The 26,068-nt window shown below is 41.1% G+C and overlaps 1 protein-coding gene across 3 annotated transcripts in view; it reads right to left on the reverse strand.

Annotated features, from left to right (window-relative positions):
- Positions 1–24,277, reverse strand: part of SCN10A (sodium voltage-gated channel alpha subunit 10) — an 84,711-nt gene extending 60,434 nt beyond the window's left edge. For all 3 annotated transcript variants that reach the window (XM_012742157.2, XM_012742156.2, XM_012742155.2), the window contains exons 1-7: positions 24,008–24,277; positions 22,278–22,405; positions 19,268–19,348; positions 5,718–5,846; positions 4,686–4,777; positions 2,361–2,549; positions 1,803–1,866 (exon numbers count right to left, since the gene is read on the reverse strand). In XM_012742157.2, coding sequence (XP_012597611.2) covers positions 1,803–1,866; positions 2,361–2,549; positions 4,686–4,777; positions 5,718–5,846; positions 19,268–19,348; positions 22,278–22,405; positions 24,008–24,277 — 953 coding nt within the window. The remainder of the gene's footprint in view (positions 1–1,802; positions 1,867–2,360; positions 2,550–4,685; positions 4,778–5,717; positions 5,847–19,267; positions 19,349–22,277; positions 22,406–24,007) is intronic.
- Between the last annotated feature and the right edge of the window lie 1,791 nt (positions 24,278–26,068).

Here is a 26,068-nt window from a genome sequence, read left to right on the forward strand (position 1 = left end):
AAATTTTAATAATCCACTCATGAATTGATAGACACTTGGGTTGTTTCCACGTCCTTGCAATAGTGAATTGTGCTGCCATAAACATTCGGGTGCAGATGTCTTTATAGTAGAATGTCTTATGCTCTTTTCGGTAGATGCCTAATAATGCTATTGCTGGGAACCCACAACTTTATCATAAAATGTACCTGGGCTGCTCTGGATCCATTGCTTTGAGAAACACCATCATCTAAACAAGAAAAGGACATTGAAGGGGCTCTTGGTGTAAATTTAAGTTGAAAGCAAATGAAAACCGATGTCAGAACAGCCCTCTCAGAGAGTGAGGGCATTGTGAGTTCTGGTCTTCCAGGCTCCCGGCCATGGAGGTGGGAGAAATGGGCCTTTCTGATCTTTTGCCTGAATTTGCCTCATTCAGCTCACATCTTGCTCCAGTGCCAAAGCACCGGGCAGAGCTGAGGGGTCCGCACTCCTTCGCTTTGTTTTACCTTCTCCTCCGCCACCTGGAATGACCCCTGTTCAATCTATCTCTGATTCATCCGGCCTGGAAACGTCCTACCTGCCTTTAGGAAGCCTTCCCGGACCTTCTCCTGTGTCCCACGCCATCACCTTACTGTGCCTCCCCAGCCGGGGGAGCCTCTAGCACAGCACTTGTCTCCACAGTGTAGCATCTTCATGTGCTTGTAGGAGAAATTGCAAACTGGCAGCTTTCAGGCTGGATTTGGCTTGCAGAAATATTTTGTTGATCCAACAATATGTAGATATTTTTTGGAATTGGTAGCCAATGTTTATAGCTGGGAGATTTTATATAGAAGTCTATATTTCTTGTTTCCATTTTAAAAGTTAGAAGAGCTGAAAGCAATGAGCCCACATTTCTATACAGCAACCAAAAGCTGGACTGAGCAGTGGACATCCCCTTTAGACGGGGCATGAACGCTCAGTTGCCAGACTCCCGCCTGGCCCCGCTCACTCATTTGTTGTTACGTGTGTGGCCTCCGTAAGAATTTGAGATTGCAATGTCTGATGCATGTGTTTCATCCTCCGTTATGTGAGGGTAACAAAACCTATAGGATGGAGTTAGCTGTGATGACTAAATACAGAACATTAGACTCAAATATATTTGATAAATGTTAGTTCCTTCCTAGAGCAGATAATTTGCAAAAATGGCCAAAATTCTTCCCCTTTCTGTAGCCACATCCCTTTGTAATGTTACTTTGCAGCTCCTTCCGTTGAAAGGTGGAGTCTGTTTTCCCACCTCTTGGATCCGGACTGCCCTGTGACTTGCTCTGGTCAAGAGAATATAGAAAAAGTGACATTGTGTCAGTTCTAAGCCCAGGCCCCAAGACGCTTTGCACAATTCCACTCATTCTCTTGGAAACTTGCCTCTGCCACGAGGACAGGCCCAGGCTAGCCTGCTGGGGACCGGGAGACCACGCAGAACAGAAGCAGGGCATCTGGACCAGCCATCTCCCAGTGAATCTATTCACTGTCTGCAGATGCACGCATGAGCCCAGGCAATTCCAGCCAATGTCCGGCTGATCCCAGTCCAAAATGCTGACGCACAGAATCATGAGCTGAGTAATTGGTTGCTGTTTTAATTTACAAAATCTTTGGAGTCATTCGTCACCCAGCAAAAGCTAACTCCTTCACGCCCTTACCATGAGCTCTGGGATGGCAAAAAACCATGACTTACTCATTTCTACACCTCCCTCAGGACCTGTAACCCAGTCTCTGTCCAGAAGATGCTGAGGACAAGACGGAGAAAGGGCTGTTGGGCATTGGTGCTTAGTCATGGGTTGGACACTCACCCCGAATCACTTCCATTGCCGCACAGTAAGGGATCAGAAGTGCCTGGCTTATTAATGTAGAAATCTGCCAAAGAAAAAAAGAAATGAAAGCTTCACAGATGGTTCTGAACTCTCCAACCCAAGCCTCCTGTGGCAAAGGCACCACTTCTTAGGTCTTCTATCTTAGGGAGGTGAGCAGCCTTTGCTACGTGCACTCAGTGGGCATGTCATCCCTTAGCTACATGCATTCAGGGGACACACTGGGCCACTGGAAGGGTTAAAGCCACAACCGAGAAGAGAAGAGCTGAGCAGTGACTTCAGCTCTCAGCCACCCCCAGCGGAGGCAGAATGACTTGCCTCTGGATTTATAGCTCATTTCCTTGCAAAAGGGATGCTGGGCAACAGGAAATGGGGTACCCCAAAGTGAAACACAACTCAGGAGAAGCATTTCAGCAGGAAAGAGGAATCAAAACGTATGTCCACGCACACATGTAGGGCCTTCACACCCCTTGTCGCTATGTCCGTGTGGTCCCAAGGTCCCAACCAGACCTCGGTCGCTATGGCATCAATCCCACTCACCTTCTCTGTGAGACGAGCAGTTGGCCTCGTGGAGAGCTGTGTGATTCCTGACGCATTTGTTCTTGAGGTTGCCCTTGAAGAGTTGCAGGCCCACCAGGGCAAAGACACTCAGGCAGAAGACGGTGAGGATGGTCACATCAGCCAGCTTTCTCACCGAGTGGATTAGGGCCCCCACGATGACCTTCAGCCCTGTGGGAAGATGGCAGCAATGCTTCCACAGGGAAAAAAGGCAGCACCAACAGGGCACAGCCCTGCATCTTGGCCACTGCCACCCTCGCTCGCACCCACGTGTAGGAAGGATGTATTTCCACACTCCAGGGCAGTTCTAAGGGCAGTTTTTCATCTTAACCTTGCAATTACTTTGAGAGGCAGGCAGGGACTACTCTTTTCATTATAAGGATGAGGCAAATGAAACCCAGGCAAAACATTTCTTATCCTCTTCAGGCTGATAAATCCCTTACACTGGCAATTCAGTTAAAAAATATTATTGAATATCTACTGTTTTCCAGGCTCTGCACTAGGCATGAGGCTACTAACTACACTCCAGTCATCTGGCATCTGTCTTTCTGCGCTCATCTTAATTCTGGGAGGCAGCCCGAGGTCTGGAACACACAAACCTTACTCTGAGTGTGTGTGTATGTGTTGGGGTGGGAGGGGAAGATATAGAGATGCAAAGGAGATAGAACGAGGCAGGGTGGGGGGAGAGAGAGAGAGAAAGTGGGAGACAGACACAAAGACCTAGAGGGTCGAATTTAGCAATAGAATGGGACTATGAGAAGCAATGAAAGAGCCACTGAGGCAGAAACAGAGAGAATCTACACCATACACAGCTGGCGGCATAGATGAGGCCCCTGCTTGCTTAAGGAGGGATAATTTGTTGCTCTGGCAAATGAAATCAACTTCCTTGGGAGAGAGCAGCTTCACAGATAGCAGAAAGAGCTCTAACCACGAAACAGTCTAGGTGGGAGCTGTCTTCGGCTTGTCCTGTTGGTTGACAAATAATCCAGTGAGCACCACCTGTGTCCGTCCCTGGGCTGGGAGCTGAGCGGTGGTGCTGACTGACAGCCGAGGGGAAACTCACAGCATCATGGAGCAGATGGACACACAGAGGAGCAGCCCTCACCTGAAGCACAGGGGTGAGAACGGGGCGGGAGGAGTGTGAGGAAGTAGGGAAGGAGCAGGGAGTCTCTTTGAGGAGGCAAAACCTTGGGTGTAGTCCTGAGGAATGAGAATGGGTTGAGCAGCGAGGAGGAGGAAGGACGTGCTGAAGAAAGGGGCGGCAGAGACAAAGGCTGGGAGGTGAGTGAATGCGTGGAGGACCTGTGGCACTACGGGTAGATTCTAGAACACAACGCAGGGTGGGGAGAGGTGAGACACGAGGCAGGAGAGAGAGAGTCTGGACAGGCCAGGACTTGTAAGCAAGACTGAGGTGCTGGCTGAGAGCAGGTGAGAGAGACGCTGAGGGGGCAGGACAGCGGGTCTGCTCACCAAGGAGTTCACCCAGTGGAAGCTGGCACAGGGTTTCCGGTCTCTCCCTGCACAGCCAGATGTGGAGTGGCAGGAAGGGACTTCCACTCTGCATAAGTGTTTCCGTTTTACAGATGAGGGGAGGGACGCTCAGGGGTGAGGGGAGATCACCCACCAGCCCAGCCACACAGCAGAAGCATCGAGTCCTGTTTCGGGGACTCGTCTCTGGCCTCACCACCCCCACCGTCAACCTCATGGAGGATGAGGAGTAGCCACTGGGCGACTGGTGACAACAGAGACCTTGGAGATCCAACAGGATGAACTCTGGTGGGCTCATTTTGTTTTTGAATCCTCAGTAATCAAGAATCGCCTAATTCTTTTCTCCTCTGAGGATCCAAAGACAGGGCTGGGACTCAAGAGTTTTGAACTTTGAAAATGGTGAAGACACCAGAGCCTGGGACTGCTGTCTCCCTTCTTCTCCATTTCCAACTTTAAACCTTTAGTTGAAGGTATAAATGAGAATCCAACTGGGAGACTTGCCTGAATCCCACAACAAGGACAGAAATGAGGACGTGACCCCCTTGTCATTTATCGATGGTGAGGCTGTATGGTAGGTGGACACAGCATTGGCTTAGGAATCGGGACATTAGGCTTCCAGGTCACTCAGACTCCTATTAGCCATGGAGCCTCGGTCTCGTGTTTTCTACACCGCGGGCCTCAGTTTCTTTGTCTCTTAAGTGGGGACAATAGTCCTTGCCCTGGAACCTTCCAGGGCTCTTGTGAAAACCAAAGAAGGGTGTTAGTCTGGGAAAACTCACCTATGCTCTGTGAATAAATGTGCTGGTGAAAGCAGCTCACCTGGGATCACAGAAACTGTTTTTAAAGCTCTAAGAACTCTGAACGTCCGCAGGCCTGAGATTCCTCGGAGATCTATCGCTTCACCGACATATCTGTAGAACCAGAAGTCAAGTCAGCATCTCTGCAAGGAGAGGTCCTGGGAATTCATGCAGCATAAATAAGGACAATTTTGAGTCACAAGAGCCCTACTAGGGGCAAGGCCCAGTGGCTCACACCTGTAATCCTAGCACTCTGGGAGGCCAAGGCTGGAGGATCGCTTGAGTGAACTCAGGATTTCGAGACAAGCCCGAGTAAGAGTTATACCCCATATCTACCAAAACCAGAAAAACTTAGCCAGGCAACTAAAAACAGAAACAAACAAATAATTAGCCGGGCGTAGTGGCAAGCCCTTGTAGTCCCCGCTACTCGGGAGGCTGAGGCAGGAGGATCGCTTGAGCCCAGGGGTTTGACGTTGCTGTGAGCTAGGTTGACCCCACGGCACTCTAGCCCAGGTAACAGAGCAAGATTCTGACTCGAAAAAACAAAATAAAAATAAAAAGCCTTCTAGGGACCCAGAACAGACACTGAGAAGCTAGTGGCACTACCATCTATAGATTGACACCGAAACTGATTTAATTATTGCACTATCTCTTTCAGAATGGGCCATTTGCGCAGATGCATTGCAATCTGGGTGGCTCTGTGTGCATACGGATGGATGTTCAAACATGAAACCTTGGCCAACCAGTGTTCTCAGACACTGGCTCCTCAGGGAAAGACCTCCATGCCAGACAGGTACAGGCTGAGCCTCGCCTGATCCACTTTGACAGCCATTGATCAGCTCAGATTCGAGTCTTTGACTTCTCCCTGTAGATGTGGAACTAACCCTGGAAAGTGAGCCCCAAAGCAACACTCTGTGGCAAGAAAACCCCAGGCCGTACAGTTCCAAGTGAGGCAGCTGGACTTAGATAAGGAAGCATCCCCACAGTGTGAGCCTAGACAAGCCCATAAGCCCCACATGGACATACACACAAACCAGCATGGTGAAATACTCACGCCAAGGTAATGACGCTAAAATCCAGCCAGTTCCAAGGATCTCTCAGGTAAGTGAACTCATTTAGACAAAATCCTCTTGCCAGGATCTTTAGCAAGGCTTCGAAGGTATAAATGACAGTGAAGACGTACCTGGGAAGGAGGGTGGGAGAGGAGTGTTAAATGTGCCATGCAGAGAGCACAGGTGGTTCCTTCTGCCTCCGAGAGGAAGGGATGAGCTTCCGTGATTGTTCACAAGTGCAAAGAGCATCACCAAAGGATGACAGGGAAGAAAGTAAGGCAAGGAGACAAGACACAGGCTGAGGACACAGAGGAGCCACAAATGAATGGAGTGCAGGCATGCATGTGGCTGGGCAACCAGCAACCTCTGCTGCTTGGAAGGAAGGCAGAGGGCAATGGCAGGTGAAGAACAAGGATCCTCCTATTCCACAAGGTTCCCAGAGGCTCCCTGCCCTGCGGGAAGCTAAAGGCTCATCTCCCAACCTGGTGATGGAGGAAGATGCAGAAGAGGGACAAGGCCTGGCCACATGTCTCCTCTCCAGACTTCTCTCCCTCCCACTGACTTTTCTTCTTACGCCATGCCTGGTCTGTCTGCATTCCTTGCCTAGGTGTCATGGAAGAATAAGCACCTAAATCCACAAACATTTTCTTAGGAGGATGGACCCTAGTAGAGGAAGTTATCTCAAAAAAGCTCTTTTATTCTGCTCGTCTCCTTGTTGGGTTTCGATTTGAAGTGATAAATGTGGATATGAGGTTGGGAGTAGGGTAGTGTTTCTCAAACATGCAGACTAACAGGTTCCCAGCTGATGCTAATACTGCTGGCCTGGGGAACCGTCCTTTGAGAACCACTGACCCAAGGAATCCGGGTGCACACATAAACCACAGTAATTTTGGATACATTAATGTTTTTAAAATTATAAACATAAGCTCTAGTATTAAAAATAGGAAGACTTTTAAAATTAAATATGGTAGATAGAACACATGCCATCTATCTGGATTCCTTCTGAAACCCATCCAAAATATCAGCAAAAGAATTTTTTTAAGAGGCATAAACCCACTAGGACAGAGATGATGGAGAGCACAACAATAGCATTTTGGAAACCAGAGTGAAGACTGATGACTGGTAACTGACAGAGCAGACCAAGGAAAGCTGACAATTGGCTGGACATGGGGAGTGCCCAGAAGCTAGCCAAGCTGTACTGCAGAGCTTCAGGACTTAGGGATGCTATGAGCCTCTGAAAATGGGGCTTGGGGGTCAGTGGCAAGTGGGCTTGAAAGGACTGTTTGAAAATTTTTTTACAAGAATCAGCTGGGCTTTCTAGACCCCACTTTATACCACCCATTCAGTGAGAAACTGCCTCCTCTGCTCTGGAGACCAATTGGATGTTCATTCTCTTGAAGAGTTGAACAAGAGGGAGACAGTTGTTTACTGAAACATGTGTATAAAGGAAAGTTTACATACTGAAAGTCAAGCAACTCCCTTCCCTCCTCATTTCTGCCCATCATTAAGTTCCTAGAAGCAAGCCAGGTTTATAGCCCATGAAGATGCTACATTTGTAATGTGAATAGCCAACCAAGGAGCATTAGGAATTTGAAGGATGCTTCTAACTCCAAAAACCAAAGCAACCAAATGGGGATGGGGGGAAGAAAGAATAAAAAAAGAGACAAGAGCAAGAGCTATAAACAGTATTGCTTAGCAATGCTTTGATGTAATCATATACGGTAGTCAGACACTGCATGTATTATCTGATGATCTAACCAAAAATTTTAACAGGAAGAGGAGGGTGAGAGGAAATGAGTGTGTGTACGTATGTGGCCCTAATTTTTTCCATAATAAAAAAACAATAGGCAAAATCTGAAATGGAAAACTAAAAAAGTAGTAACATGAGTACATTATTGAGATAGGGAGCTATCAGAAGAAAGAGGTAGAAAAAAGCGGAAAGTGGTTGCCTCTGGAAAGATGAGATTCAAGGTAAGGAGATGAGGACAATGAAATCGCTGTTTTCTTTTGTTAGAATCCTTCTAGAACTAAGTGACATCTTAAATCATGAACACGTGTGCCTTAAGTAAAAGCAAAAATCAAATTAAAAAGTGAATAACAGTCATTTTTAAAAAAAATATCTGTGAGAGGAGAAATAGTGTTTGAAATCATTCATGAAATAAATCCGCATCTGGCTGGAGAGCTGCTGGAGCTGTCAGCGTCCATATCCTGTTGTTTTTTTTTCCCCCCATTCTTTATGTTTTCTAAATTAGAAAATTTTAACTCAGAATTATAGGTTGTTGGGAAGCTTTGACGGATATTTCTGGCTTGTCAGATCAAACACAGACCCAGAAATTACGGAGCGAGTTCTCTCTAAAGACTATTTTCAGTGTTTCACCAGAGGACAAGTGGCCTGGCTTAACTGCAGCTAATTCGGTCACATGCTCTCTTTGGTGGTGTTTGGCTCTGCAAGGTATTTCTTCATCTTCGCTTCCAGAATTGGGGTGTGGTTTTTTAAATATGCTTAATGTGTTTTTTCAAAAGTGCTTTTTCTGGTGAATGAAGAAAATCTTTGGGTGCTGGGAAAAAAGTCAAACTCTCAGCCATTGAGCCTAGGGCACCATTGTTCTGTTTTAAGAAATCTTGATGTCTAATGATTAAAAGTCCTGATATTTAGACACTGACGTCAAAGATCTATACTATCCCAAATCCCAAATGGATCACCAAGCTCCAACACTTGTATTCATAAAAATGGTAATTAAAGAAATTTCATTCCTTATTTTTAAAACACTGTGCAAGCCTTTTTTTTTTTTTTTTTTTTTTTTTGCCAGCCAGAGCAATTCAGCGTGGGAGAGCAGCATCTCTTACTCACTTTTCCGTTTCAGCCCAGTATGCCAAGGAGACATACACTAAGTGGCCACAATCAGTTTGTATCACAGTTTCCACTATGTGCCTCAACAGCAAATCAGAACTGGGAGGCATGTTATAGACCCCCAGCTGCTTTCCGGGAATAAGGTATGTACTGGCATTTGGAAGCAGCCTCTTCTATTTATATAGTGATGCCTTTCCTTGCTGACCATGTGGCTGGAGTTTCTTCATGTCACTTTAACAGCCTCCCCTTTGTCTTTTTTTTTTTTTTTTTTTTTTTTTTGAGTCTGAGTCTCGCTCTGTTGCCTGGGCTAGCGTGTCATGGTGTCAGCCCAGCTCACAGCAACCTCAAACTCCTGGACTCAAGCAATCCTCCTGCCTCAGTCTCCAGAGTAGCTGGGCTGGGACTACAGGTGCATGCCACCATGCCCAGCTAATTCTTTCTATTTTTAATAGAGAACAAGAGCAAGAGTCTTGCTCTTGCTCAGGCTGGTCTCAAACTCCTGAGCTTAGGTGATTCTCCCACCTTGGTCTCCCACAGTGCTAGGATTACAGGTGTGGGCCACCACACCTGGCCAACACTCCCCTCCTTTTAAAAAATTTTTGGTAAAATATACATAACAAAATTGACCACTGTAACTATTTTTAAGTATACAACTGAGTGGCATTAACTACATTTACAATGTTGAGGAAACATCACCCACTATTCATCTCCAGAACTTTTTCATACATTTCAAACAGAAATGTACCCATTAAACCACAACTCCCCATTCTTACTACCTGGAGACTTCTAATCTACTTTCTATCTCCATGAGTTTGCCTATTCTAGCTACCTCATAAAAGTGGAAACACACAATATTTGTCTTTCTATGCCTGGCTTATTTTACTTAAGGTAATGTTTTTGCAAGGTTCATCTATGTGTCCATGTATCTGAATCTCATTCATTTTTAAGGCTGAATGGTATTCTGTTGCTTATGTATATATTACATTTTGTCTATCCATTCTGTTGATGAACATTTGAGATATTTTCACCTTTTGGCTACTGTGAATAATGCTACTGCCAACATTGGTGCACAATCTTTAAACTATTCTTTTAAAATTAGCTTCATGATAAATAGTACAAAAGTCATTGAACACTTCTCTCTCAAATACATAGCAAACATATGCTGACAACTGACTTATTCATAGATTTGTTTAACTAGAAAGTAAAATGTCTATTTGTTCACATACAGTAACAGTCATTGATTTTAAATGCCAGTCATGGATAAGAAATACAATATATCTGATTGAGAAATTCTACCCGTTGTTTTTCTTGTTTCCTTTCCAGCCATAGTATTTGTAATTGATTTTGTAGCTGGTTTCATATCTTATCAGCAAGAGTGCAATTGTGCCTGTTTTTGATATGAGGATGAATGATGACTCTATAGTTTTGCTGTTCTTTCAACATTTAACATCAAAATTTGACAATTTTGTACTGGAAAGCCTTATTTTGAGCTTGTACTAGGGACAGTCAATTGGCTTAAAAGTGAGGTTGGTAAGCTTTATTGGAAAATAATATGGAAGTTTTGGTAGTATTATTTCATTATTTGACAAAAATGTTAACAAATAATAAACAGGGTACTAGGACCAAAGGATCATTTGTTCAGTAAAATTCAGTTACCATTATTCATTGTCATGATTCCTATTTTCTTACACATTTTTGTCTGTTTTAGTGAGATTATCCGCATTCATTGTCCACTCGTCTCATGACAGACAGATTTATGCTTTATATTTATGATAAAGTCCATTCATTACTTATATTTGTGACTTTATTCATGTCATAGGATTTATATCTCTATTTTTGTCATTATTGTTATACTTCAGCAAACTACTTTTGAAGTGATTATTCATTGCTTTTGAATTGTGATATTATGCAATGCAATAGTAACAATGGCAAATGCAAGTTTAACAAATGTCAACAACTATCAGATGACAATAAAATACATTAGTCAAGATAAATGGCCTATCATGAATTCCATGTTAACCGGAATGAACTAAGTCAGTCCTTGAAGTACACACACTTCTATTGAGAACATAAAAAGTCAGAAATTCTATGAAAACCATAATCTTACATTTTAGATTTTAAAATTATTAATATCCATGCATAAAATTATGGCATTGCTTTTCCTTCTGAATCTGTCAAATGATTTAGAGGGTATTGAGAGACTTCTGGTGGCCAACAGAGATCCTTAGATCACTTGTTGAGAAACATCTTAGGGGATAGAAAGAGCTGAATTACTCTGAAAAACAAAGTAACAATAATTTGGAGTTCCCAGGGATGATGGAAGGAAAGAAGACAGTGAAGCTGAAAGTTGAAACAAAGGGACAGTTTATAAAAGAAGATTATAGGCTAGCCTCATTTAGCAAAATAGGTAAAATGAAATACTGGCAAGTTGGATCCAGCAAAATCATCATCTGGAACCATTAAAAATAGACTAGCATATCTATGAATGTAACTTACTATATTAACAGATGAAAGACTATATAATAATAACATTAATAAATGTAGAAATATTGACAGAAGTCAACACACACTCATAATGAAAATCTTAAAAACAAACCAGAAATGAAAATATATTTCCAAAACTTGATAAAGAATAATTATCAGAACTCTCCAGACATCGTGATAATAGAAATTAGAACCATACTTTTAAAAATCAAGAGCAAAAGAACTATGTTCACTAGTATAGCTTTGATTCAGCATTGTGCTAACTAATAGTCCTGGCAAATTCAATAAGACAAGAAAAATAAACAAGTGGTATAAGAATAATAAAGGAAGAATTAAGTTCATCATTAATTGTGGAGGATGTAATTGTTTAAATAGAAAATCCAGGAGAATCTATAGAGAAATGTAACTGTAAGGAGCTCTGCAAAATTGATGGATGCAAAATCAATAGATAGAAATTAATAAGATTGAGATGTTTACATTAAAAATAAATATCCAAAAGGACTGCTACAATTGCAATGTACCTAGGAAGAGGACATTACAAAGTGTTATGGGCCAATATGTAAAAGAAGACCTGTGTAAATTAAGAGATCAGCCATGCTGATGTGTGGAAAGTCTTCATATTGTAAATGTGGTAATCCTTCCAGAGATAACAAATAAACTCAGAGCATTACCAAAGTTTCAACAGAGCTGTGAGAAAAGAGCTTGAAAATGCCCCTTAAATTGGTAGGAAAAGTAAAGGAACAAGAAGAACCAAGATAATTTTCAAGAAGGAAAACAAGGAGGGGCACCAAAATCAACCATGTCAATTTTTCTGGAAAGCATTTAAATCAGTGTGCTGTTGATTTGGGGAGCAACAAATAGGTTACGGAGAAGAAGATTCGAGTAGACATGGGAACCTGGCGCATGACGTGGGAAGCAGTAGGAACCACTTGGGAAATGAAGATCTAGTCAAAATGATGTTGAGATAACCCCTATAAAAAATGGATTTTGGAAGCCTATCTCCTGCCATACACACAAAAAAGTAAATTCTAGGAGAATAAAATACCTAAATGTACAAAACTGACTTTTAGAAGAAAATGTGGGAGAATACCTTTATGGAATACTCGCTAGCAGTAAAATATGAATGACTTTAGGTGTACACGTATCCATTTAGACCAACCTTGAAGACAAAATCCAAATTTTAAAGAAAGCATCAGGTAAAGCATGCATACGATATGATAGAGGGCATTCACTTAAATTTGAAACCACACAAAGCAATTCTTCATGCATGCAGCACCAGACACCCATTCTCCCATTTGCCATAGGTTCAGCTTCATTTTGCATATTCTTTTCCAGGTGAGAAAATATTTATTTTTCCGCTGTGGGTTTCCCTGAAACCAAATTGCTGTAATTTGTCCAGTGTTTTTACAGAATCTTGGTATGGTTAGTGGCGGGTGTCATAGGGCCATCACAGTGCTCCTCTGTGAGCCCAGGGCAGGGGGATAATGGGAAAGTTCTGTTCTGGCCACTGTTTACACCAGGGGTCCTCAAACTTTTTAAACAGGGGCCCAGTTCACAGTCCCTCAGACCGTTGGAGGGCCGGACTATAGTTTTAAAAAAAACTATGAACAAATTCCTATGCACACTGCACATATCTTATTTTGAAGTAAAAAACAAACGGGCAAAAACACCTGCATGTGGCCCACGGGCCGTAGTTTGAGGACGCCTGGTTTACACCCTACCCCCAACACTATTCATATCCTCCTGGTGCCTAATCTGGCATATTCTTCCCAACTTGGGCCCAATGAATCAGTGGTTGGGTTTTTTTGTTTGTTTGTCTGTTTTCTTTTTTTCTGAGCACAAGAAGGGATTAAAAATGTAGTATAGATCTATAATATCTTCCCACAAGCAGACAAATAGGCAGGCAGGGAGGGAGGCATGGAGCTACTGTTATCAGCAGATAATAATGCAAAGTTAATATTTCAGGGAGGAATAATGGAAGGGAGGGAAGATAAGCGGTAGGAAATATTTATGTCTAAAGAGTTGTATCAGGAACACGGTGATGGGATTGGCTTCTGATTCCTCGCTGGCTTTAATTTAATTTTTTCTGAGAAATACATGGCAGGATTTCTGGAGCCCCAGTCTATCTCAGGGACATTCAATGTCTTCTTCTGTGCTCCCAGCAACAACAAAAGGCTGTTATCAGCTTGTTTCAAAAAGAAAATCTAGTCTGATCATTTCCACAAGACCAAAGATGTGCAGCGTTAGCCAAGTCCTGCCACATAAATTCCTAGAACTAGGACCAGTAAAATAGATTTGTATATTTTAGACTTTTTCAAAGTATGTTTGTAAAGGAAATTGTGTCAACAATGCGGTTAACACGAAATCTGATAAAGAATGGATGGATTTAATAATTAGTGGGAACGGAAATTGATCCAACTTTGGAAGACAATTTGGCAATATCTCAAAAATTAAAATGTATATCCCTTTGACCTGACAATTTTACTTCTAGAAATTCCCCCCCTCAGTTTTACCCACATATGTGTACAAAGATACGCGTGTAAGGATATTCACCTGATATTTAATAGTTATGGCAAAATATAATATAATCAATTATATAAAATATAATTGTTGATTATATAAAATATAATCAACATAATCCTTATGTTGATTAGGATCAAGATGGATGTCTATTAATAGGACAGTAGTTAAAGAAATTTTGTGTCATCCTTGTAAGTCAAATCTATTCCACCAATTTCTACAGAACAGATGCTGCTGGGATTTTTATTGGAATGTCATTGAATCTATAGATTAATTTGGGCAGTGCCAACATTTTAGCAATAGTGAGTCTTCTAATCCATTAACATAAGAGATCCTTAAATTCATTTAGGTACTTTAAAATTTCTCTCAATAATGTTTTGTCATTTTCTGCCATAAAAGTCTTGCACATATTTTTTACAACAGCTTTTTAATTTATTAGTTCTACTGTTTTCTATTTTCTAATTTATGTCTTTTTTTATCATTATTAATTTCTTCTTTCTGTTTTTATTTCATTTAATTTATTGTTCTTTTTCTAGTTTTATATTAGGAACTTCATTTTTTTTCAGTTTTTACTGATATAGTCTATGTTTCTATGCTGTGAATTATTCCCTGAGCACATCTTCAACTACACCCCACAGGTTATTATTAAACTGTTTTTCATCATTTCTTCCCTAGAAATTCTATAATTTTAGTATGTAGTTTGTCTTTCATCCAAGAGTTCTTTAAGAGAGGTTTTTTAAATTACTAAGTGGAAAGGCCTCTTATTTTTTTTATTTTGTTATTATTTTCTAATTATATTACAATTAGAGAATATTTTCTTTATTATTTCTACTTTGGGAAACTTATTGAGGTTTTTGTCATGGCTTAATATTTGGTTGATTTGTATGGTATTTTAAAGAGGATGTATGTTTTCTATTTTCAGAGAATGTAGTTTGCTATATATTAATTACATATCATAATAATTATGTTACTTAGATCATCGATAACTTTCCATTTTTAATACATTTGATCTGTTATAGACTGAAAGAAATTAATTAAACTTTGCTATTCCTACAGTGTTTTTATTTACCCTAAACTTTCATAATTTTCAATTTATGTCTATTGTTTCCACATTATTTGTTGTCAGGGTTCCTGCTTTCTTTCTGTTTGCCTTTGCTTATATCTTTGCCCATTCTACAATTTCAGCCATTCTGTAATACTTTAAGGAGTATCTTTTTTATTCAACATAGAGTTGGGTATCGCTTTGTAATGTAATATAAATATTTTTAAGTAGGTGAGTCAAATCCATTTATAGTTATTAACATGACAGATTTTCTTAGTCTTAGTTTACTTATATTACTTTATGTTATGTACTTGTTTTTAAAATATTTCATCATCTGGCATGTTTTATTTACTTTATTTTTTGTGTACCACTCTCCTAATATTTGGAAGTGTTTGTATTTTTGTTCTACTGGTTACCTTTGTAAATATAAATTGGTAATTATTATTACCAATTTATAATTATAATTAAAATTACATAACACATTGCCCTGAGTGTGCTATTTCTTTAAACAATATCTCTTATTTTTACTCGGTACTTCTTTTTCCTTCCCTGTCTGTTTTATCCATCATCTGACTGTATTAAATAATATCTTTTTCATGCTTACCTTTGTACTGTTGAATATAATTATTTTTCCATTCCTGGATTTATCAACTTGAAAGAATGCTCTTTAATTTCTTGCTATTGTGCTCCCACGTTCTTTCCTCTTTCTGCTCCCATTTTTTGCTATTTGTATCATGTCAACACTTCCAGGGCCTCTGGGCTGTGTAGGGGGTAAAATGCTTTTATTCTCATTTTTATTCCCCTCTGCAGGTACTATGGTTTAAAAGCCATGATCTGCTGAATATTTTACCACTCCTCCACCCACTTTTGGTCTTCCAAGATTGTTTTGACATCATTTGTCCTCTGTGTTCTCCTTTCTCCTTCTCTTTGTTCATGTGTATTTATAGTGTTCTTATTCCCATGCTGTCACTGTATTGGCATTTTGAGAGGGTGGAAACATATGCATGCTATCTTCCATATTTAACCAGAATCCCCAAAGAACTCATTTTGGACAAAAATGTTTTGCATTAACATTTCAGAAGGATGGAAATTTTACATGCTATGTGATCTCAGCCATATTAACTCTGATTTCATAATTTTACGATTTCTCTATCTACTTAATGTCTCCTGACTTATATTTCTCAGTATTCTGCATTTTGCGAAATGGCCAATTACTTTTAGAAAGTTATGTCTGAAGCTTTTTATTATGATAGGTAGCATGCATAATAAACGTGCACATAAAACATAAAGGTTTATTTGTTTTTATCGCTGTAGGTTATCTCATTTTAGAATATAGTTGATGTAAAGATTTATGGACATTGTTTGAAAATAAGTGCTTGTGTATTAGTCAGCTCTGGCTGCCATAACAATACCATAGATTAAGTGGCTTAAACAACAGAACTTTATTTTCTCGCAGCTCTTGAGGCTGGAAGCCTGAGACCAGTGTGTCGGCATGGTTGGGGTTTGGTAAAGATTCTCTTCCTGGCTTCTAGACAGCTACCTTCTCCCTGTCTCCTCACATGGAGGGGAGAAAACTCTGGTTTCTTCCTCTTAAAAGGGCACTAATTTCATCAGATAGGGGCTTCACCCTTGTGACCTCATTTAACCTCAACCACCTCCTTAAAGGCCCTATCTCCAACATAGTAGCACGGGGGCTTAGAGTTTCAACACACCAATGTTTGAGGGCTCACAATTCAGTCCACAGCAGCTTGTGGGACAACTACCCATGTCGCAAAATGGAACATCATGAGCACTTCGCAAGCCTTTCCCCAGTCGCTCCCTCTGTCCTCTGCCCTTGAGGCTCTCATTCTCCTAATTTTTGGTACTTTTCTTGCCTTGTCTTATTTATATTTTTACCTCCCTGAACTAAACTGAAATAGCATAGTTTTTGCTTGTTTTCTGATTATGCTTAAATGAATCATACTCACATAATCCTTTGTGTTTGGCTTTTTTCGGTTTAATATTATGTTCTTAAGACATCCTTGTGCAGAGATAAGGTTTATTTATTTTTATCGCTGTAGGTTATCTCATTTTAGAATATAGTTAATGTAGTTAAAGATTTATGGACATTTAGGTTGTTTCAGTTTTTGTTTTTTATACACAATGTTCATAAATATTCTTGCAGCTGTATTCTGGTGCTCACTAGTACATATTTATGCTAAGCGCAGGTACCTAAGAGCACCTGGGTAGAGGAACACGGTGCATGTGTGTCTTCACCTTTACTAGCTAACATCCACTGCTCCTCAAAGAGGGTGTCCAGATTCGCAATCCCACCAGCGGCATCTGAATTTCTGTTGCTCCATGTCCTTGTTACGCTTTAATGTTTTCCTCATTTGATGAGTGTGTAATAAATCATTCAGTGTGGTTTTAATTTGCACCTCCCTGATAGAAAAAGAGATGGTTAAGAATACTTTCCTATGTTTATTGGCCATTTGGATTTCCATTTTGTGAGGTGCCTATTCAATTCTTTGCTCATTTTACAATTGCTCTCACATTTTTCTAATTGATTTTGTGGGCATTCATTACTCTGGACATAAGCATGTTGCATATACATGTGCTGCAGGTGTCTTCCACTTAGCAGGCTTGCTTTTTCACTCTCTTAAAGTTGTGCTCTGATTAATAGACATTCTTAATTTTAGTATGCTAAAATGCAACCGTCTTTTCCTCTATGATTAGTGCTTCTCAAGTCACATGTAATAAAGCTTTCTCTAACCCGAGGTCACTGAGATATTCTTCTTTGTTGTTGTTTTTTGCCTTCTGAAGCCTTTGTCTTTTTGTATTTCACGAAGAAAGCTGGGTGTTAATCCACCTAGAATTGATTCCACGTGTGGTGTAAGGTTGGATGTTCATTATAGTTTTCCCATTGGGATTCCTAATTCTTCAGCATGGTTTACCAAAGACTCCCCCTTCCCCACTGTTCTGGAGTGCTACCTCTGTCACAAATTAGACGTCTGTGTATGCATTGGTCTGTTTATGGACTGTCTATTTGGTTACACTGGTCTGACTAATCTTATACCAATGGCATACTGTTTCCATTATTAGAGCTTTATAGCAAATCTTGACATCCAGTAGAGTGAGTTCCACCACTTTTTTTTTTTTCTTCCTCAAAAATGTCTTGATGGATGTGACAACATCCATCAGATGTTGGGTGCAACATCTGTCACTCCATTGATCGCCAGGGTTGGTTCAGCTGATTTGGCTGGCTAGGCAGGTGTCCCCTTCCTCCCTCACCACTCCATGTGTGTCCCTCCCCCATAGAGGAGGACTGTTCTTCCGCCAAGGGTATAGGAGTAGCTGAGCTCCCCTGCTAGAACCTCCAAACAAGCTCTCAGAAATGTTTTGGCCACAGTGTGCTCTTTGCATTTTCAGATGATTTTAGAGTCAATTAATTGTATTAATTAATTCTTGTATTAATTCTAATAGTTCGCCTCTAGATTATGTTGGATATCGTATGTACACAGTCTTAATATCTGTAAATCACAACATCTTTGGTTCTTTTCTTATTCTTGCACTTTTTATTTCCTTTCCTTGCCTTATTCCACTGGCTAGGACCTTGTTTACAAAGTTGAACTGAGACCAGACATCTTTTGTTTTTTTTCCTCTGACCTCAAAGGGAAAGTTTTCCGTATTCACAATTAAATATGATACTTGCTCCTTTAAAAAACGAATGCCTTTTATCAGAATGAGGCAATTTCCTTCTATTCCAATTTTTCTAAGAGTTTTGAATCATAAGTGGAAATTGAACTTTATCAAATGATTTTTTCAGCATCAATTAAAATGACAACATGAGTTTTCTCCTTTAGTCTATTTACAGAAATAGAAAATGTTTTTCGTTGTGGCATGTATTACTGTTATAGTTAGCAAAAAAGAAAAAAAAGTTGGAAAAAAGAGAAAGCTTTGCAGAACTCTTGTTATTACACTCAAAGGTGTCAGACTCAACCTGTGGTGGGCCATCTCTCCAGATGTGTTGGTGAAGAATGTTTCTGGGAAGGCCCCCACATTCTGAAACTACAGAATTTTCGTCCACCAACCTAAGTTAGAATAACCTCAGGAATATTAAGGTCACTTTGAAGCATATGAGCCACAATAACTTAGCTTCATTTATGAGTTATTTTTCTGAATATATTCCAGAGCCATTTGTTCCTAGTTCTATCTCAAGTTTGTTTCTGCTTCTCTTTCGGGTAGGCCTTCCCTAAACTTCATTCAGGTGTGCACCCAGCAGGTGAGTGAGAGTGTGTGTGTGTGTGTGTGTGTGTGTGTTGGGATTGGAGGACTCACTGCCAAAGCCAACCCAGATCAATGAAATTAGACCCTCTGAGGCTGCGACTAAAGCATCAAGATTTTTACAATCTCCGAAGGGAATTCCAATGGGTAGCCAAGGTTGGGAACCACTAATCTGTATCTTCTTGAAGCTGAAAATCATGTGTGTTTAGGAAACAAAGTCCACAGAAGAAGAGACCTAATTATTATTAAACAAAGACAAATAGACAGTAGGATTCAGCATTACTCGTGTGAGAGCCGGCAAGATAAATAAAAGACAAAGACTGTCAAGTGAAGGGAGAAAGGAAGAAGACAAAAAGAGAAGAAGATACAATAATGATAGCAAATCTACTCACTCAACTCTCTCTGGAAGATCATTTTGGGTCATGCACACACAATTGACCAAGATAGTGACTGTAATAAATAAACTGAACCACCTGAGAGGCCTGTGTTAAGGAAAAGTTGAGAGTCACGTGTCTCTCTGATGTCATCCAGAATCACTTTGATGCCAAATGATCAAGTTCAGAACTCTTAACTAACACCAGCTTTATGTGGACTTGTCACATAATAACTGCTAACATTTACTGAGTGCTAGGCTGGGCTGAGAACTTTGTCCACATTATTTCTAACACAGCTAACCCACAGGTGGATGTTATCATCTACAATTTGGAGCTGAGAAAACAGGCTGACAAAGCTTAAATAACTTCCGAGTTCATACAGTTAGTCAACCATGGTGCCAAAATGTGAACTCAGATCCGTTTGGTAACCACGCCCCCCACCCCCCTGCAAAAGATGAAAGGAAATAGAACCCCTTTTCCAAAATGTCCTTCTGCCCTGAAACCTTCATTTCACAATACAAGGTGGCCTGAAATTTCAGCTGGCAAACGTATCTTTTATCCTAAAAGACAAGGAGAAGTTAGGAAGTTAGAGAGAAGTGGAGGGGTACACGCTTTTGTGGGGATTAGTTTAGTCAGATTGTTTTCCTGACTTAGCTGGGATCAGTCTTACTGAGGAAGGGACTTTTGGCTCGGAACGGTGGAAGCAGGCCCAGGGCATTAAAATACTGGCTCAGGAAGAAAATTCCAAATGGGATCAGACTGCAGTGGAGAACCCTGAATACCCAGATAGAAGAATATTAGGAGCAGAGACTGGGCAAAGGGATCACCACAGGGGAAGGAGACATTGAAAGGAAGGTGAGTCGTAAAATAGATGGAAAGAAGTGTTGGTGGGGAGAATCCAGAGATAAATTTCTGGAGAATCCAGAGATAAATTTCTCCCACTTGGACATTTTTTTTTTCAGGACTATTTGGGCTCCTAACAATCCTTCCTAAGGAAACCCTGAAGATAAGCTTGGCCTACAGGGAGAGTACAATACTCATCTTTCATAATTTCAATTTGAGCAGAAATATTTAAATCTATTTTAGTTTTTGGTAAATGCCTTGTTTTATAGTTACTTAAGAACACATCTATTTTGAAAAGGGAAACTCTACTAATTAAACCACATTTTCCTGCTGACTTACAATTAAGAAATACGTTCATATGGGGAGAAATGTTAATCCAAGGGTTAAATTAAAATCATATCCCCAATTCTATAAAGCCTTAAAAGTAATATGATAACATCTTATGTATACTGTTACTTATGAAAGCACTCATAGCAAATGTGATTGGAATTATATAATTTTGATGGAAAATCAATAAAAGGACCCTGAGAATCCTCCATCTTGAATAGTATCTTTTGGGGCTGGCGTTGCCAAATTCATGAGACTGACATCCAGACTTTTGTGAGAAGGGGACCCCTCAACAGCTTTCCTCTCCAGCTGTGACTCCACCAAGCAATAATTTACTCATCAAATATCAAGACGAAAAGAATATTCACTGGTCACTTGGTTCTTTTAAAGGGATTTTATTTCAAATTAGCTGTTCCTTACTTGTCTAGATGTAATTCAACCAGGGTCCATAAAGAGGAGTTTGTATGTTGCTATTTCTCTTTATTTGTAATTGCTCTGTAATTGCACATATTTTTTTAAAAAGCAACAACTCCTCAAGTAGAAATGACACACTGAGAGAATAATTACCCTAATTCATGTCCGCAGACTGCCTACTTCCTCACTGCAGATACTGCACAATGCAAGATGCAGGCTGGACCACTTAACTAGCTGTGTGACCCTGGGCATTTTCTTAACGCCTCTGAGCATCAGTTCCATTATCTGTAAAATGGAGATGCTAATCCCTGCTTCAGAGGCTTCTGTACTTCTGTATGGCGGTGTTGACACTCAGGAAGTATTTAGCAAGTGGGAGCCTGCTATTCTCACTAAATATCCTTTGGTAGAATTTGGAAATTCAAGATTCAATTCATAAAGTGTAATGCTTGCTGGTTAGCCATAAAGAAAAAGCAAACGTAATGCAACTTCATCAGGTGATTTCATGTTGAGTGTGCAGAGCTACCGGCTCTATGAGAGCTGTCCAGCAATCCAGCAAGCTGCCCCAGACTTGGGGGCGGAGGGAGAGCCTCTTTTTAGTGGAGCCTTCTAATAAAAGGCTGGCTACCAGCTGTCAGGCAACTGAGGCAAGGTTGTTCTTGCACAACAACTCCCTGCAAACCAGGGCTGAACTTGTCATTATGAACTTCCAATCTGGACAGTCACCAGGGAAGATCCTGGGAAACCAACCTGAAGTCTCTTTTCTACTAGTCTGGCTCGCAGTAGGAAAAAACCCGAAGGCAGCTTATAATACTACCTAAGGCTATTAGTATAATACAGACATTTGACCAATGTGTCTCTACTCATTACATTCCCATGTGGCATGAACCTCAGACTATTGACATTTTTAACCTGCTGATGATAGTTTTAGAGTAACTTGTGATGTTGGCAGTGCCCCATGACCAATGAGGTCCCACTGATACAATGTGTGCTGTGCCCATGATGGTCTATTTTCTTTGTCCTCTGGGAAGTATTCCTCTATTGCCCAGTAAGCAGCACTCCCCAGTGTGGCCATGGCACAGAGCATCTGTGCCCATGCCTATCTAATCTGGCCACAGAAGCCTTGGGGTCCTCTTACTTGCTGCTATGTTGTGGTGACAGCAAACCACATACCATGGTGAGAATGTGCCTGGGGGCATCAGCTAACCTCCCCTCAAAAAGAGGACATTTTCCAAGTTGTGCATCCACGGGTGTGTCCAGATTAGTCTGAAGTGAACCCAAAGGTGAACTGCCTTGGGGCATTAGACACATTAAAGCCACAAACAATTTTTTTTCAATTTAATGACCTCATTGTCCCGGGATTCAACTGGACACAGGCTCTATTGCTAAGCTCTAAAGAAGGTACTGGACAAGACCTGATTCTAACATGTGGAAGAAGCAATCGTGCAAAGGATATGAGTGGACAGACATTTTGATGGCCGTTCTTCTGATCAGGTTGAAAGGACTGAATAGCCACAGGGCCCGAGTGGCACTAAACCGGGAAATGGTCCTCCCTTTGTTCAGCACCATAAATGTCTAAAACAAAACAAAACACAACAGAAATTGGACCTCCAGTGAGAAACAAGAGTCCTTACACAGCCATGTTTCTGGGTGTGAATGGCATCATCTTGGGCTCATGATCAAAAAGGTCTACAGGGGCAATGGGGCCCCTGGGAGCCAAACAGAGGTGCAGGGAGCTGGAGAGGGTCCGGGATGAAGGCATGTCCTCATCCTCCCTGCAAGACCCCAGCCTCCATGGCTGACTGTGCACCACAGTGAGCACTGAGAGTGATCACTCAGTGAGCACTGAGAGTGATCTAACAGCCAGGCAGCTGCCCCTAGGGCTGGTGAGATGCCCAGGGGAGGATCCTGGCAGCAGGATGGTGGAGCTCTGGTTGCATTTAATTCCTCTTCTGACTAGAGGATCCCCCCTGGTCCTGTAATATTCCTTCTGTTCTCCGCCTCCTAGGTCTCTGCCACTTAGACTCTCTCCTGCTTTCTTTTTCTGAACACTTAGGAGGGTATAGGCTTTTGGCAGGGGAGAGAAGGGAGAAAAATATTCCAGTGCCTTTTTGTGTTCTCTACAAACCATATCAAAGATGATTGATTTCTGCCCTTCCTAATTCCCAAACATGTAGTCACCACTTTTTTTTTTTTTTTTTTTTTTTTGCTGTGAAGAACATTTAAGATATAGTGCAGGTGAGGTGCTTGTCATGGAGAAGCTCTTGTTTAAACTAGTGGTTCTCAAATGTTTTGATTTCAAAATTTTTACTCTCAAGACTTATTGAGGATCCCACATACCCACATATAATGTATATATACATATTATATGTGTGTGTATATATATATATATTTCATACTAGAAATTTAAAACTTAGGAAATTTTATTTTTTATGTTTTTTGCATATTTAGATCTTTTATAAAAGTAATATAAACAATATTTAATAAGCAATAAGTATATTGGAAACCAAGATTCTTGAAATTATCTAAGAAAATTAAAAATGTAGGAAATTTTGAAATATAGGGACACATTCAAGGGAATTACAGTAGCTGTTAGAGTGATAACGCCATCTCTCATCAATAGCTCATACATTCCCCAATGTTTCATGAGCTATATGTTCATGAGCAATGAACAATGTTCATGAACAATGTATGTTCATGAGAGAGTGTGAGTGAAAAGGACAAATGATATCAAAGTATTGTTATGAAATAGTTTTGATTTTAAGAATCCACTAAAAGGGCTTTGGGGACTCCATGGGTTCCAAGATAATACTTTGAGGACCACTGGCTTAAATCATCCTGCTTTTTGTTCCCTTTGCCTCCATTCCCCTCCCCCAACCTCAAGATCTCTGTTCTCCACCTGCAAAGAGAGCCAGAGCTCATCCAAGGGGACAGCCAACTTTCCCCACAAGCTCTGCGGCAGTCGTCAGCTTATGAGGATTTGGGGTTAATTAGCCTCTATCAAAACGTCATAAAGACTCAAAGAGAGCATCAAAGAGGGTGGTTAGATATATGTTTTAACTGAGTCTTTAGCAGACTGCTGTATCACCCAGGGTTCAGAAGGACTCCCTAGGCTGAGTGGGACCAAGACTTCCTCTCCAAGAGCTGAGAGCAGACATTCCCACTGGTGGCTCTTACCCGGTGTGTGCTGTAGAAGGGGTCTAGATCCTCCAGGGGCTCCCCGATCAGTTCTTCTGGGAGCTCGCCATAGAACTTGGGCAGCTGGTTGCAGGCTTTCAAGTCTAGCTGAGGCCGAGGCTTCTCTTTTTGGTCTTTCTGCTCCCTATGCTTTCCTTTGGCTTTCCTAGCTGCCTGATAGGCAGCAATTTGCTTCTCAATCTCCACCAGCGACTCCGGAGTGAACCGACGGAAGTTGGTAGTTTGCAGGATCCCAGAAGGGAATTCCATCTTCTCATTCTTCTTCAAGAAGTATTTATACTCTTATGAAAGTGGACATAACCAAAGAAAGGTGACAGCTTGCCCACTGGCCCTGTCCCTACCATTTGTCCCACCTTGATTGCCAGAACGTCTCCTCCCCACCTTCCCTGGCTCTGGCTCTTCCCTTAACTCATGTTGGGCTCCTTCCAGGAACCCATTTTCCTGCAATGCTCTCAGGGTAGGCAGTTTATTCCATCCTACTCCAGCTGCTTCAGCATCATGTCTTTGCTCCCCGTGCACTTCTAAGTCATTGCTTATTCACCACTTTGTGACATCCCACCACCGCCACCAGATTCAGCCATACTGCCCTCTTCCCTCATTTCTAGGACCACTGAGCTCCAGACACTCTCCCACGCTCATCAAAGACTTTGGTTCATGATCTACTTTGTCTTAAGTGTCATCCTACTTTATGACCATATCCTTTTATTTATTAACATTTTCAATATTTCTCTCTGTCTGTCTCTCTCTCTCTCTCAACTTCATTTGGACCTCCAGGTTACTTTCTTCATGGCGGACACTTCTCTCCATAACTAGATCAGACCTGTGGCCCACCCACTGTTTTAGCCACTCCATCACCCTCATCCTAAATTCCAAAGCTAAGTCAATCTAGAGCAGTCTAATTTAGGTTTCTTTGAGCCTAAACTACTACTGAAGGGTGATGGGGAACATCAGTGCTGCCTGGATCATATGGTTTCCCTCCTCAGCAGTTTCTTCCAGTTGAGATTTCAAATATGCTCCATCTTTTCTGACTATTCCCAGTCTCCTCTTGCAGTAAGCCAATGACCATGTTTCCTGCTTCATGGAGAAAAGCAGAACTTCCTCAACATCATGCCACCAAACCTCCAGCTTAACTGCATCTGCGCATTCTTTCTGCTTTCCCTCTTGTCACAATACGAGAGGCTGTCATCCCTCCTTCTGGCTAAGGCCAATCTTTTCCCCCTTATTAGGATCTTATCCTCTTGCTACCTCATTTTCTTCTCACTCTTTGTCTCCTGGCTCCTTCCTATCAGCATTTAGAGATGTTTAACTTTCCTCCAACTTCAATAACTTTCATGTGATGCACAGCCCATCCAGATCTTCTCTCTTTTCTCTTCCCATTCTCTGCTGGATCTTATAAGGGACTCATTTCCACTCACTGTCTCTGGCCACTCTTCAGTCCTTGCAGCTTGGCTTCTGTCTCCTAACTCACTAAAATTCTTCCTCACAGGACACCAGAGAGCTCCTTGTAGCTAATTTCATGGAGCCCTTCTCTGTTCTTATTTTGATGGCCCTATTGGCTGTTTTGTCCACTTCCTCCTTTTAATACTCTATCTCCTTGGCTGCTGTGATACTCTTGGTTTTCCTAACTTTCCGCTCCTTCTCAATCTCTTCCTTCTCGTCTTCTCCTATACACAATTGTAAATTTTAGGGCTTTCTATGTTAGATGCTCTTTTATAAAAAAAAAAAAAACAATAGTAAGAACCTCAGCAGCACTGATATAATAGCTAATATTTACTGAGATTCCACTGTGTTCCAGACTCTGGATTAAGCAATGTGCAGGACTTATCACATTAACCATCACTGTACCCATGAGATATTATCTCCAATATCTCCAAACAAGAAACCAAAGCAACAAAGTTAAATTTTCCAAGATCATACTACTAAGTGGCAGAACAGTACTTAAACCCAAGTCTGCTGACGTAGTCTTCTGGGAGCATCTCATCCATGCCTATGTCTTCAGTTCTCATCTATGTGCAGATAACCGAGTCTTTATTTATAGCT

Source organism: Microcebus murinus, chromosome 1, assembly GCF_040939455.1.
Source record: "Microcebus murinus isolate Inina chromosome 1, M.murinus_Inina_mat1.0, whole genome shotgun sequence".
Classification (NCBI taxonomy): domain Eukaryota; kingdom Metazoa; phylum Chordata; class Mammalia; order Primates; family Cheirogaleidae; genus Microcebus; species Microcebus murinus.